The 14,433-nt window shown below is 39.7% G+C and overlaps 1 protein-coding gene across 10 annotated transcripts in view; it reads right to left on the reverse strand.

The window, feature by feature from the left end:
* Positions 1 to 14,433, reverse strand: part of KMT2C (lysine methyltransferase 2C) — a 189,661-nt gene that overhangs the window by 77,659 nt on the left and 97,569 nt on the right. For all 10 annotated transcript variants that reach the window (XM_071428552.1, XM_071428559.1, XM_071428558.1 and 7 more), the window contains 6 exons: positions 9,146 to 9,308; positions 8,316 to 8,487; positions 5,474 to 5,588; positions 4,527 to 4,699; positions 3,565 to 3,725; positions 1,054 to 1,167 (listed from right to left, as the gene is read on the reverse strand). In XM_071428552.1, coding sequence (XP_071284653.1) covers positions 1,054 to 1,167; positions 3,565 to 3,725; positions 4,527 to 4,699; positions 5,474 to 5,588; positions 8,316 to 8,487; positions 9,146 to 9,308 — 898 coding nt within the window. The remainder of the gene's footprint in view (positions 1 to 1,053; positions 1,168 to 3,564; positions 3,726 to 4,526; positions 4,700 to 5,473; positions 5,589 to 8,315; positions 8,488 to 9,145; positions 9,309 to 14,433) is intronic.

Raw genomic sequence — 14,433 nt, forward strand, 5'->3', positions numbered from 1 at the left:
TAAGTTCCTAATATATTATAAATTTCTTTCAAAAATATTTATCTAGCCCTCCCTTGAACCAAATCAAGAACTTTCATCCATAACTTTCTTCATCAAGGCGTTCCAGAGTTTTTGTTCCACTCTATAAAGAACCACATTCTTTGCTCTGAATTTGGCTTCTCACACCTTCCTTTGATGGGCCCTGATTCTCTTACAGGCCATTTATTTCTATTACACTTGCACTCTTCTTAAACTCACACTGCTACAACCTCCTCACCCACTAAGTTCATAGACAGCATTTTATTCTGAATATTTCTTCACAATTTAAATCATGGCCCTTTTAGCACTGTGATGCAGAACCGAGTGATCACAGCTAATCTGAAAAGTTGGTGTTTTGTTTACTTTGTCTTTAAATACAAGTTTCTTGTATCCCTTTACAGCAGCCATTGTCCAACATCTGAATGGGACATCCTGCCAAGTTCTTTACCCTTGATATTGGTCACTAGCACACCCAGTGGATTTGACCCTTCTTTAGCTGCTCCTCCCTGTGCATCTGGTAAGATGCAGTTTCTCCCAAAACAGAAATGATCAGCTGCTGCAACCCTGCCAAAGATCATCTTTTACTTACAAAGGGAAAAAAAAAACCCAAAAAAATCCTCCAGAAAACCCTTAACCAAGGATGCCTGTGGAGTTACAACCATAAGAGAAAGTGCGAGTGACAATACTTGAATAGCAACAAGTCATTGGGTTTTACAATAAACTTCCAGCATACAAAGCATTCAACTATTTTTCCAGCTTGGAAAAAGCCAGTCACAACAAAAAAGTAAAACCAACAAACAAAAGTAAAGCAACACAAGTATTCTGAAGTCTGTCTTCCCCTTCAGTAAAACACTTCTTTTTATCAAGCAAAGAAGTTAATACTCTTGCTTGAGAGCTCAGATGGAGCTGTTGCAATGTGTCTCCTACTGCTTTCTAGGTGCTTTTTCCTCTTGCATTTATAATGCACTGCAAGCCTTAGTGACTGGAAGAAGGTTCTGAACTGGTGTTTTCTCAGAGTGCAGAACTCTTTCTTACCTTCTGTAACACATCCAACAGCTGATTCCTGATCAAGGCCATCACCTGTAATGGGTTGTTCCTGAAATGCCATATCGTCTCCAGCACTTTCCATTTCCATTTCATTTGTACAAGCTTAAGGAGAAGCAAAGCAGTTATTAAAATTGCTGTGTTTATTCTACTACTTTGGCATCAGCAACTGCTGTCACTGTTTGACCTTTTGGCTACAGAGAGCCTGATATTTAATGATGACAGGATTTAGGACAGGTCAGGTCAGTGAGAAGGTTAAGGAGACTACACAGTATTCCTTAAAAATTAAGAATATTTTACTCATTAACACTGAAGCTTACAGATGTCTCTAAGGCAATTGCATACACCTAATAGTGAAAATATGCACACAGTCACAGACTTCTGCACAGCCTGAGCAATACAAGAAAGAATTTTCTTAAATTCCAAGTCTATAAAATTCAACAGAACCGGCAGCATGAGGCTTCAAATTTGTATACAAATACTACAGTGGATTATGGCATAGATATAAAATTCCATCTACCATCAGCACTGGCAACACTGATTTTCACCTTATGTATTCAACAACATACTGAAAAGTGAATTTTGCCACTTGACAACTAAGATATCTTAATCTTTGCATGGAAAAGGCAAAGACTGAATGTTCTTTTGGCTGACAGGATCATTATAGAGCACAGAAACAGGAATTTATTTGTTTCCCCTTGTGTAAAAGCTCTTTCAGTTAAGGAAATTCATTAAAATGCACTAGATGAAGTATGGAAAACAAAGTATATAGCAAGCATTAACTTGAAGAGAACTGATCCTCCATGGATGTTAGCACAAAAAATAAAAGGGAAACAAACACAGCTTTCTGCATCAAGACAGTCTTTTTTAAGTTAAAAAAGCCCACAACTATTAGGTGATCTACTTTTAGCGCTTTAAAAGCTGCTCTCAGACTGTGAACTTTAAAGTGATATTTTAACTCTGAGGAAATGGTAATTTAGATTGGCTCCAAATCTGATTTTAAAGTACAGAAGTGCTCTCCTGGGTATAAAACCCTGCATGGCTCTACTGATGTAATAGCTCCAGATTACACCCAGCAGGTGAGATGACAGCCCTGTTCTTCCTTGGGGACAAGAGCATGCTTGTCAACGTTTCTACTAGCTGGAAATCCAACAGAAGCATTGCTTAAAACTTCAGCATTCCTTCAGATTAACCTGCTACCTACTCAAAAAGGGGTTTTGTAGGAGACTGGGAGTTGTGCCAGTGTATGTTCTGTTTTGGACATCTTCAAAATGCTCTAAGAACTGCCTGGGAGCCTACAGCCTCTCCTAAGCTTTCAGAAAGGAAATGCTCTGCAGAGGCTGAAGTGGTCACTCTTCCTAACCTGGAGGCTGTGTTCACTGACAGAGTGAACTCACAGACACTTCCCTCCTGTCACTGCCCTTCCTCCAGGAGCACCTTTTCCATCATCTTACTGCTCACAAAAGGTAATGTACAGGCTACCATCAAAGACTTGTTCATACAAAACATCAGTTTGAACACAAACATTAGGGTTTTGTTGTAGCCCAACACTTCCCCTTTCCTGCCAAAATTTACCAGGCTTTCAAAACCACAGATGCTTATGGATAACAGAAGATCAGTGCACAAGCACTGCTGCAAGCCCAAAACTGGCACATGGCAGTGGCTGTGCAGGTAATGTGTTACATTTAACTTGCTTCTAAATGTAACCACAGCTGTGCTTCTCCAGGGACATTGGGCCTGGATCAGTGTATGTGCTTGAAATACACAAAAGCATTTAGTTTTGAGTTTATAACACGGCTCTTGTGGATGAACCACTGGGCTCCAGATCAGCAGATCCAAGTTCTCCCTGTGCTTCCTTACTGTTACTGACTTGTTTTTTAAAACATACTTTACACTTCTCTACAACTTTGCACCTTCTGCTTGATTTGTCCACTTAAGACAAGAATGTCTCAGAAACAAGATGACTGATCATACATTTCTTTGAAAAAGGACACCTATTAAAAGCTGTCTAGTTAAATAAACACCTGTCCCTTGAACACAGTCCAGCTCTCACTGCTCTGTCCTTCCTGGATAAAGTGAGAACAGGCACTATGAGACTGACCAGCAGCTAGAGAGAAACAGGAGAACTGAATGTCTCCAAAAATATCTACCAGGCAAAAATGAGTGAAACAGCCAGGCTGTCAAATGAATACATTTATGAACTGTACCACATCCAAAATAAATTAGTGAAGTTTACAGCTACAGCCTGAGAGGCTGGAGCTGGAATGTTGAGAGCCACAATTATGGTGCTCACCAGCCCATGTTTGTACCCACGATCCTGAAGCCAGAAAGAGAAACCACCCATGGACTGCCTGAGCAGCTGCTGTTAAATAGAGAAGGGATGAAATTCTCTACTCTCACAGAGTAGAATTTGTGTAGCTGGTTCACAAAAAGACTTGGTGAGACTACAGATATTACATCTGATGTTAGCATTGTGGAGCTGTGAAGTTTAAGTTTGATTACCTGTTATACTGTCAGGTTCAGGAATGAGTTCAGAAGTGTTCATTACATCACATGACTGAGTCTGATCCCCTTCTCCTTGTCTACAGAGAGTGCAGATGTAGTCTTTCAATTGAGACTCCAATTCACTACCTGGAGACCTGTCACAATCTATGTGAATCCATCTGGGGAGATTAATTTATTGTCATTTAATTTATTGTGACTGTGATTTTAGTAATGAAAATATAAAGCATCATAGTAAAAATCCATTAAAAATAGCAGTATTTCCCATTCCTATGGGGAAATAGAGATTTTCAACTAATGCTTGATGATTATGGACAACTTTAAAGGAATAAGCATGATATATCAGCATGTCAAACAGTGAACAAACTTAAACAAGAAGACCTAAATTGTCCCTAAGCCAATCAGACTCCACAAGATGTGGAGCATCATCATGATGCTGCACAGTGAGATACAATATTATTGAATAAGAACATAGCTTACATTCTTAAAAAGTTCCAAGTACTGTATTTTTAGGTTTTTTAAATTACTGAAATAGTAAAAGACATAAAATTAAACAGAAAACATAAACTTGAAAATTAAAAAAAAAAAAAAAAAAAAAAAAACCAAAAAAACAAAACAACCCAGATCACTGCAAACATGACTCTTTTAACTTTAGGACAATGACTTTTTCACCCTGCTTCCTCACAAAATAGGTTAAATTCAATAGGCAGCAGCAGCTTGCAGAAAGTAACTGCCAGGTACCCTCAAGTAACTCCCAATTAATACTTATTTGCTAAGATTAAAACAAAGCTGCCTGCTATTGTTCATTGTATTTAGGGATGAAGGATCAAGGAGCTGCCCAAGATCCTGTGGTACTGTACATCAAACACATTGTACATCCTTCCCAGAAACCCATCAGTGTCACACAGCTCATCCTAAGCTTTATGCACTTCAGTACAAATTAACAAAAGCTGGATACTTACCTTTTGCACATGTGACAATGCAACATATCTTTCTGGAAGTCTTGGAGGCACAGTTTTTCACAGAAAGGACAAGATAAGTTGTCTTGCTGTTGGTAACAACTGTCACATACCAAACAATTATGGTGCCACTGACAACTTGTTCGTGTGCCACACTCAGCACATACTCTACAGTTCTAGAGATCACAAGAATTTAATAGTTAATTATGATATTTCACAACGTGATAGAACTGCCATTAACTGACATTTTCCTGATTTGAATTAAATTTAATAGCTTTTGTCCCTGATAACACAAAGATCTGATAGCAGAGCATGAATAAACTGCACAATAGCAAGAAGTTTCCTGACACTACTCTTGACTTGAAAGGAGTATTTATGAGATCAAACTTTTTTATTGCTACTCTCAGCTACATTATGACTGCCACAAATTGATGTAACATTACCTAAATCTCATATACAAGGACTTCCCACTGCAATTACTTACAAAGTTACTGATAAAACAACAAATTCATCCTGCCTTCCTCAAATGCAAAGGAACCCACAAGCTGCAGAACTGTTTTGGTAAGCAAGGAGGAGTTGAATATCAAGAGATTTCAAGTATGGATTCCATACACTACTATATAGCTTTGAGTTGACATTTTTGTTCCCATTGTATCACGAGAGCAGCTGTTATTAACTGCAGGTTATCCTGCACCTGGATCCTACACTCCTTTCCCTATGGAGCTGATTTACTGTCCTACATAGGCTGCTTCAGCCACAGCACTGACAGCTCCCCCCACAGAGCAGCTGTAGAGCCACAGGATTTATGTCCAAGTGGGATTCCTTCAGAAATTACAAATTATATTACACAGCAACAGCAACCCACAATACACCTGGAACAGCATAGTGTGGACAACAAAGCTTGGGCTCTTATACATGACCAGGAGTTACTCTGAAACCCTTCCACTTACTTTACATTTCCAACCATTTGTTGGTACAGCATCCATAACTGGCTGTAGACAGAAAGTGTGGTAGCCTTTGTCACATGTATCACACACCAGCATCTTGTTGTCTTCCCCAGAGTGTCTAAGGAAAGCAACAAGTGATCAGAAATTACTTCAATAAGCAGCAACAAAATATCTGTTTCAAGAAAAGTCTAAACAGGAAGACACAGGTGTGCACATAAAAATATACAAACACTACTTACAAATACCTCCAGAGACAATGCTTTCAAATTCATTTTTAAATACAAGTGCATACAACTATGTTTATTCACCAAGAGCTGCCTGTGCAACCAGATATTGGCCCACTTTCACTTACACATGTGTAGATGAATTTGATGGCCTTTCTGTACTGAAATCAGTTCAAAATCTGCAATATACATTTTATTTCTTTCTGAAGAAAACAGCCAATTGTACTTGTTTCTGCAGTCTGACTGTAATTTTTCCAAAGGAAAAAAGGAGCCATCAAGTCTGACTATTGGAGCTCCTACAATCTCAGACAATATGACTGCAAGAGCAAAACAAACATTAAAGAAGATATTTCAATTTTTTCTACAATGATGTATTACAGAGCTCCACCACAGATTCCAGTGATAAAATAAATTTGCTGAGAACAAGACAAATAGTTTGGTAATATCTAAAGGCACTGTGTTCTGCCTTCGTTTAAATAAATTAATGCAGTAAGTAAACGTGCAACAAGATCTGCCTAGATAAAGCCTTGCAGTACATGGCATTATACATGCTAGATACTAGCTCATTACCTGGGAGACCTAGTGTTTTAAAAAGCCCTCTCTTTGCATGAAGATATGCTTAAAATGCTGTTCTTCCAATAATGGTGAAGAACTTCCATACCACATCAAGTAATTATAGAATCAAAGAATGGTTTGAGTTGGAAGGGACTTTAAAGACCATACAGTTCCATGGGCAGTGACACCTCCCACTAGCCCAGGCTGCTCAAAGCCCATCCTGAACACTTCCAGGGTAAGGCATCCCTGGTTTCTGTGTTCTGAGTGCCCCTCTGCCCAGCCTGTACTTGTGCTTGGAACTGCCCCAGTCCAGGTGCAGAAGGTTGCATTTGGTTCAAGTTCACAAGGTTCACCCAGCCCCACCTCTCCAGCCTGCCCAGGTCCCTCTGGATGGGGTCCCTTCTCTTCAGCATCAACTGTCCCACACAGCTTGGTGTCAGTGGCAAACCTGCTGAGGGTGCCCTCGACCCCACTGCCCATGTCAGAACAAAGATGTTTATAACAGCACCAGCCCCAATTCTGACCCCTGAGGAACAACACTCATCACTGGTCTCCACTTCAGTTCTTGACCCCAGCTCTTGAATCCATGGGTGCTCCATCTGTGAAATCCATTTCTCTCCAGTTTAGAGGCAAGGACAGTGCACTGGACAGTGCTGAACACTTTGCACAACTCCAGGTAGGTGACATCAGTTGCTCTTCCTCCACAAACTCTGCAACCCCATCACAGCAGGCGCCAAATTTTTCAGGCACTGTCAGCCCTCAATGAAGTCATGGTGTCTGTCACCATCACCTCCTTATGTCCCATGTGTCTCAGCACAGTTTCCAGGAGGATCTGCTCCATGACCCTGGTAGGCAGGCAGGTGAGATTGACTGGCCTGTGGTTCCCCAGATCTTCCTTATTCCCCTTTGTAAAAACTGGGTCTATGTTTCTCCTTTTCCAGTCAGTGGGAACTTCACCAGACTGCCAAAACTTCTCAAGTATGATGGATGGTGGCTTAGCCATTTCATCCACCAGTTCCCTCAGAACCCATGTGGTCCCATGGACTGGCTGTGAACATACCCCATTTTCTCTGCTTTTCCACTAAAGAGAAGATTTGTTAGCAGATGCTGTAATTACCCAATACAACATTTTCAGGGATATTTTTCAGAACATTCTTTTCTATTCTAGCTTCATTGCTGAGATTTGCTATCTGCTGTGCATGATCAGGGAACACCCTTTTTTTGAAGTGGGTTGAGTGAATGCTAGCAAATACCAAGTGTTCTGCTTGGAAAACAGGAAAGCATTGACTGATCAGACACATGAAGCAGTAGCAGAGTGGGTTTTTTCCTTCATACTGTCCCAGCTGATCTGACTGAAGCTGAACAAAACTCATTTCTTTTCCAGTAAGTCCTTTTAAAAAACAAGCAAGCAAAAGAACCCTGCAGTGCCCATCAGATTAAATTATAAGAGAACAAGCCCACAAGCAGTCAGGATTTTCTAAGTGAACCCTTACAGTGCCACAGCAACTAAGTTTCATTGTCTCTGCCTTTGTCTGGTGCAACTACTCAAACAGGGCCACTCATGTCACTTTGTTTCTCTGCTCAACTAAGGCAGGGTTTTGTTTTCATAATGATTCTTTCTCTGCCTCTGAAAGACATGAAATGAGAGGGCCTAATGCAGGAGACCTGCCCAGAGTGTAGGTACAGGCACAACTGAACTGTCAGCTGAGTAAAAGCACGGGTTCTTAGACTGTGAAGACACTACAGTAAAATTATTTATTTGGTAAATTTGAGAAAAATCCTCCTGTATATAAAAGGAGGAAAAAAATCAGAATGTTTTGCTGCTTTCCAGAACCTGCCATGATAATGATAACTCTAGGGGTAAAACACACAGAACTTTCAGCTCAGCTCTTTTAGAACAAAGCTTCCAATACAAGGGTTTGCTCAGCTACTTAATACAACAGAAAAGATGGGGAAATAATCTACACTTTTTGGAAAAACCCAAACATTTAATGAAATATGCATTTCAAAACCACAGCACATAAATCTCACACCATCCTCCTCCATGTCCTGTAAGTCTCACTTACTTGCAGTTCTGGCACACTTTGCAATCAGGACACTGCCAACCTGCTCTTTTTAAAGGTGTGACTTGAATGTCCAGGCACATCCCATGGTAGTGCTGGCCACAGGTAGTACAAAAAAGTTGATCTAAGAGGTCTCCAGGGCTGTCGCACACTGCACAATTTGCTTCTTCCTTTGCTAAAAAGAAATATTTTTTTCAATTAATATTTTGTTCAAAATTATGAACAATTCAACGAACTCAAAAAATTACTTAGTAGTTCTTATGCATAGAAAACTTGACCGTTCTCATGAAATTCAAATTTAATTAATATATTTAATAGCTAGTACTTTAATTCAATTTTCTCAACTAATCTTCTCATAACAAAAGTAAATTCATTTTAACTTTAATGAAGTCTTACAAAAGAAACAGTTTTATTCTCCTCGAGATAAAGCTGAGAGCTTCGGAACCAACTCCTCTGTGGAACAAGTACAAAATAAAGAGACCTAAATCTAAGAGACCTACATCTATTATTTAGCTGAAGTGTTTGCAAGAAGGTTGCTCTAACTTCAGTTAGGACAAGCAAGTCCATCAACTGAACAAAAACCTGACAGAGGACAAGGCTTACCAGTAATCCTCTTCCTTGTTCTGTCATTAAAAGAAAAACACTTTGCTGTGCAGGACTGCTGGTCTTTACAAACAGAAGAGTATGAACTCACATCTTTTCTATCCCTGAATACACATGAATTCTTGGGTATGTGAACTGTGACAGTGCATGTAAACTAATTCATTCTTAAGCTGATCCTGTTTTTTACAAAACCTGGTCCTAATTGTGTCATTTGAACACTGTGTACTTACATCTTTCAGGAGCCTGATCAATGTGGTCTGGACAAAGGAGGGACAAGTTACTGAAATCCTGAAATGTGCCTGCTCCAGCAGCACAGGGGTAATGGTACATCTGGGTACATTTCTCTTCACAGCATTTGATAGTGGCTCCAAGGTGCTTACAAAATGCACATCGCTGAAAAACAAACAGAACAAGTCATTTAAAAATTCCTTTTTCTTGTAATTTTTTAGCCAGATCCGTCCCCCCCCCCCCCATTCATTTAGCAGATGAACACCTTGGCCAGTAGGAGGTAGTGAATACTGAGAAGGAAACCAGTGGGGTAGTGTTGTCTTTCAGTGGCACTCCCAAACACAGTGAGCTCTAAACACACTCTGACAATTAAAACTCTTCTTGTCACAGAAAAGCATTTTCCTTCTATGTTATCTAACTTGAGCTATGTCTTCAGTAATGGGGCTTGGAGACTTATTCTGAAAATAAAGGCAGATGACACCATGCTGTCAATAGGTTATGACTAAAAACCACATGGCTCTGTAAGCTGTAATGTAAAACCACAGACACTGTAATCAGAAATGCAAATGGAACTCAAGTATGATGTTCTCCCAGAAATCTTACTGGCATTATACAATTCTCTCTGGGACGATAATGCATTACATAACCTTGCACTTTCTTCTCATCTTGCCTTTCAAGACTACACAAATATCACCACTGAACTTTGAGAAGCCATAAATAAGCACAATTATTATTAGACACCAGAGAAATAATTTCTCAGAAAGAACTACGCAATGATCCTCCAGTTCTCCAGTCAAGAGAGAGCAGAGTCTATCAGTCTGCTTGTAAAAAATCACCCACACCTTTCTGATTCAGTTAATCAGTCTTTTTTCTTGCTCAGATTCATTACAGTCCCTGAAGCACTGTAACATCCTTTTGCACTTTTTCACCAAGGCAACGATAATTTTTAAGGCACAGCACCGTAAGATTTTGAGTAAACTTAAGAAAAAACAGGTCAGCAGCTCACAGGAAGGTATACATAATATACAGCAACAACTGAGCTCAGGGACTCTCATTTTTCACAATAAAAATACAACACTAACACTGGTGTGTTTGATTACTAGCTGAAGTGTCAAGTAACATCCAAATACAAACATAAACCAAATCAAAGAAAAGTTATGTACTGCATCTGCTTAATTCTTCAAATACAGACAATATTTATTCCCATAATTCTTCTCTGTTTCAAAGCCTGGCATGAAATTAGGCATGAAATAGTGCTACAAGTCCATAGATATCAAAACCAGCCCTATGAAAATACAAATCACAAAGCTGTGTCAACAGCTACCTTGATATTCTTTAAAACCAGATGAAATTAACATCTTCAGAAAAATATCTGCCAGCACCAAAACTCATGGACAAGAGACAGAAAAAATATTAGTGTATGCTAAATAGAACTGCAGTGTAAAGAGAGAAAATGCTCTGGCAAAGAAATGAAAGGGGATCACCAAGGAGAACTACTGCCAAGTTTGTGGGCTACAATGCTAAGTCTGTCCTGTGACTTGCAGGACATCTCAGCTCTACCCATGTCTGACACCTGCTGATGTGGAGGAGAGGAGAGAGGGGAGGGGAGGGGAGGGGAGAGGGGAGAGGGGAGAGGGGAGGGGAGGGGAGGGGAGGGGAGGAGAGGAGAGGAGAGGAGAGGAGAGGAGAGGAGAGGAGAGGAGAGGAGAGGAGAGGAGAGGAGAGGAGAGGAGAGGAGAGGAGAGGAGAGGAGAGGAGAGGAGAGGAGAGGAGAGGAGAGGAGAGGAGAGGAGAGGAGAGGAGAGGAGAGGAGAGGAGAGGAGAGGAGAGGAGAGGAGAGGAGAGGAGAGGAGAGGAGAGGAGAGGAGAGGAGAGGAGAGGAGAGGAGAGGAGAGGAGAGGAGAGGAGAGGAGAGGAGAGGAGAGGAGAGGAGAGGAGAGGAGAGGAGAGGAGAGGAGAGGAGAGGAGAGGAGAGGAGAGGAGAGGAGAGGAGAGGAGAGGAGAGGAGAGGAGAGGAGAGGAGAGGAGAGGAGAGGAGAGGAGAGGAGAGGAGAGGAACAAGATAAGCAAATAATAACATGGAGCTCTTAAAGGAGAGCAAGGCAGCAGCAATGGCAATTACATTTATGGACTGCCAACAAAAGCAAAATACTACAAGAAACTCCTTTTAGGAAATTCTACCTTCAGTGAGCACTTGCTGAGGATGCTGCACAAAGTAAATCCTGAACTCAGATGTAAAACCATGAAAATACAGCCTAAAGGCTCCAACAACAAGAACTGCAGCTCCACTCTGAGCCACACACAACCACTGTCCTACTTTGTCCTTGATGTTCTGAAAACCTATGGAGATGGACCAGGTTTAGCTAAGATACAACTCTTACAGGCCACATTTTTCAAAGATTTTACTCAGTAGAGAAAAAAATAGAAAGGGGAACTTGGGAGGAGCCAAGGTCCAAAGTGTATCCCTCAAAAAAGTATTCAACATGACTTTGCTGGATCCCATCATTGACCCTCAGTAGCTATTTAATCAGGAAAAGAAAGTTATGAAAGAACTGTAAACACTAAAATAATCCACCATTTATTAAAAGTTAGGAATAATGGAATAAAATAGCAACACAAATGGCATTTTTAAATACCACATCTGTTTTTCAAAACCACCAATCAACCATGGTACGTAGCAAGTACAAAATCAGAATGTAACTTTTCCCAAATGTTCTATGAATAAATGAAGAAATTATTGAAAATTAGGAAACTACAGGATTACTAAAAAACCTTGAAAAATGTTGATGGTGGTTTAAGGAACCACATAAAGATGCTGGAAGAAAAATGGAAACCCAAGTTACATGTAATTGAACCCTTCAAACCCATCTGCTAAACTGCACTGGCAATGAAAAGCATTTGGCAGATAAGCGAAACACACTTTGAAAACAATGTGGTATGTATCATCTGAAGCAAATAAAAAGCACAGAATATCAACATTTGCAGAATTTGTAAGAGAGATAAAGCAGTCTGAAGAAACTAATGCCCAAAGGGATTTTTTTGGCAGCAGATGTTGGTGAGAAGAGTTACTTTTCCAGCACTAGAAGCCAACACTCCTCTGAAGCGAGGCCCCATGCTATGACCCCAAAAGAACAGCAGAAATGTATTAAATTAAACAAAAATATTAAAAGCTCTGCTAAATAAAATCAGTAACAAATACTACTTTACTACTGCTAAAACATGGCACCATGACAGCAGGAGATGGAATGAAGCAATCAATCATGTTGCCCATGAGATGCATGCCCATATGAGGACAGTCCCAGAGCCAGGGACAGGCTGGAGTCTCCAGTTTCATTAGCATGAGCACAAAATAAGGTGTTATGGGAAGGGGGTGGAAGCTGAATTTGAAGGGCAGGTGTTGGAAAATGGTAATCTGTCAAGGCAAGACAAACACTGTTTTGTTTATGGATCAAGTAATTTTACATTCCTGTTCTACAGGAAAAAAACCCCAACTTTATAAGGTGTCAGAAAGCTGGAGAGATAGTTTATTACTTATTCATAGTACACTCAAGGAAATAAACTAAAGCAGAGCTAGCAGACTATTTTCCTACTCAGGGAGTCCTTCAGTGGTTACCAACTGTCCCCTTCAGCAAGTTCCTTGTGCACTTGTCCATTGCAAGAGCTCTGAGTCCATCCCTACTTGTGCTACTTCTTACTACTGTGATTTCCATCATTTAAAACTATCCACTCCTCTTTCTACTTGATAATTTTTACTTTTTTATTTTTACATCTGCTTTTTCTGACAGAAAAGGAACTGATTTTTAAAAGCAAAAGCTATGCCATCTTTAAAATTTGATTTAAAAATTCCCTTTATTTACTAATCCCACAGGCTCATTGTTGTACAAATACAGTGGAAGAATTAAGTGGACCAACAGAAAACAAAACCTCATTAATCACTTCTCTGTATTCTAGCTCTATGGGAGAGCATCCTCCATGAAATAAGAGTGGCAGAAACCACAGAAGATTTCCAGGAAGACAAAAACTCAAAAACCTCCTTGCTACAACCGTAATTGCACCAAAACCAGCTGAACAAAAATGTTAATTCTGCCTTGTTCAGCTCAGCTGATGTCACAAATCCTACTGGCTTTACTGGAAACAGATGGCCAAAGTGGAAAATGGTGACAAGAGCAGCAGCTTTTTGTTTACGTATTTCTAACCTTCCTGCTGCTCCATACTTTGGAGTACTCCAAAATCCTGCTCAAATTATAAAAAGATGCCTGTAAGACAATGTAAGAGTTTATCCAGATAGCACCAAGAACTAATCAGAGGTCATGTTTTATCATTACTTTATTGCCCTTAGAATTATTTTAAAGTATTACTCAGCAACCAGACAAGTAACAACCCTTAGAAGGCAGATATTAAAGAAAGGCTAAAATACAGTCTTTGAGTAAGTACTTTGCAACTTGGTTAGTGTCCTAAACCTAAATGTTAGTACTGTGAATTGCAAAATGTTCTTAAGCAAATTACAAGTTTTTCACTGATTATGAACTTTTTTCTTTAAAAAGGATCAGGTGACACAACGTATGAGAACAATAAGAACTTTTAATTTTATGACAGTGTACCAAAAATACACACAAGCCATCTGTCCTTGGTTAAACAATTTAATGTATTACCTGTAAGAGCAAATTTCCAACAGTTTAGCTCTAGGGAAATGCTGTCACATAAACCTGTGACTGAAGAGAACTGGACCTTAACAACCTGTCATTAATGAGAGCATGAAGAAGTTTTTATACAAACAGTGATTAACGAAGTCTGTTCTGATAATCTTCACTGGTTACTCCATCATCTAGAAAGAGCTTTATATTGCTTGCAGACACTAATGACCATTAGCACCTCTCATGTCAAATACACTGGTTTAAGTACCATAAAGCACTAAAGAGCACAATGCAGTAAAATGGCAACATAAAAACAATTAATGGCTTTCGACTGAACTGCTGATTAGAAGTACTAAACAGAACACCTTTCCAGGAGTACTGGAAATTACCTTCTAGCTTTTTAATTTTATGTGACTCATCTCACAAATTTGGAAATTACTTCAATTTATAACAAGCAAGTCAATCAGAGATCAGTTACTCCTCTTCCTCAAACCTTAACAAAGTGACTCAACACATGCAATCAAGGCAGAAAGCAGAAGTCTCTTTAAGTGTGGAAATTTCAGGCTCTCTAAAAGTCACTACTTTGTTTCTCATTCACACCAGTTGCATTCACACCACTTCATTTAAAAGTACATTAAATAAACTGTTTTGCTATT

The sequence above is a fragment of the Agelaius tricolor genome, unplaced genomic scaffold, assembly GCF_023055355.1.
Source record: "Agelaius tricolor isolate 1412-34295 unplaced genomic scaffold, bAgeTri1.0.p SCAF_6, whole genome shotgun sequence".
NCBI lineage: Eukaryota > Metazoa > Chordata > Aves > Passeriformes > Icteridae > Agelaius > Agelaius tricolor.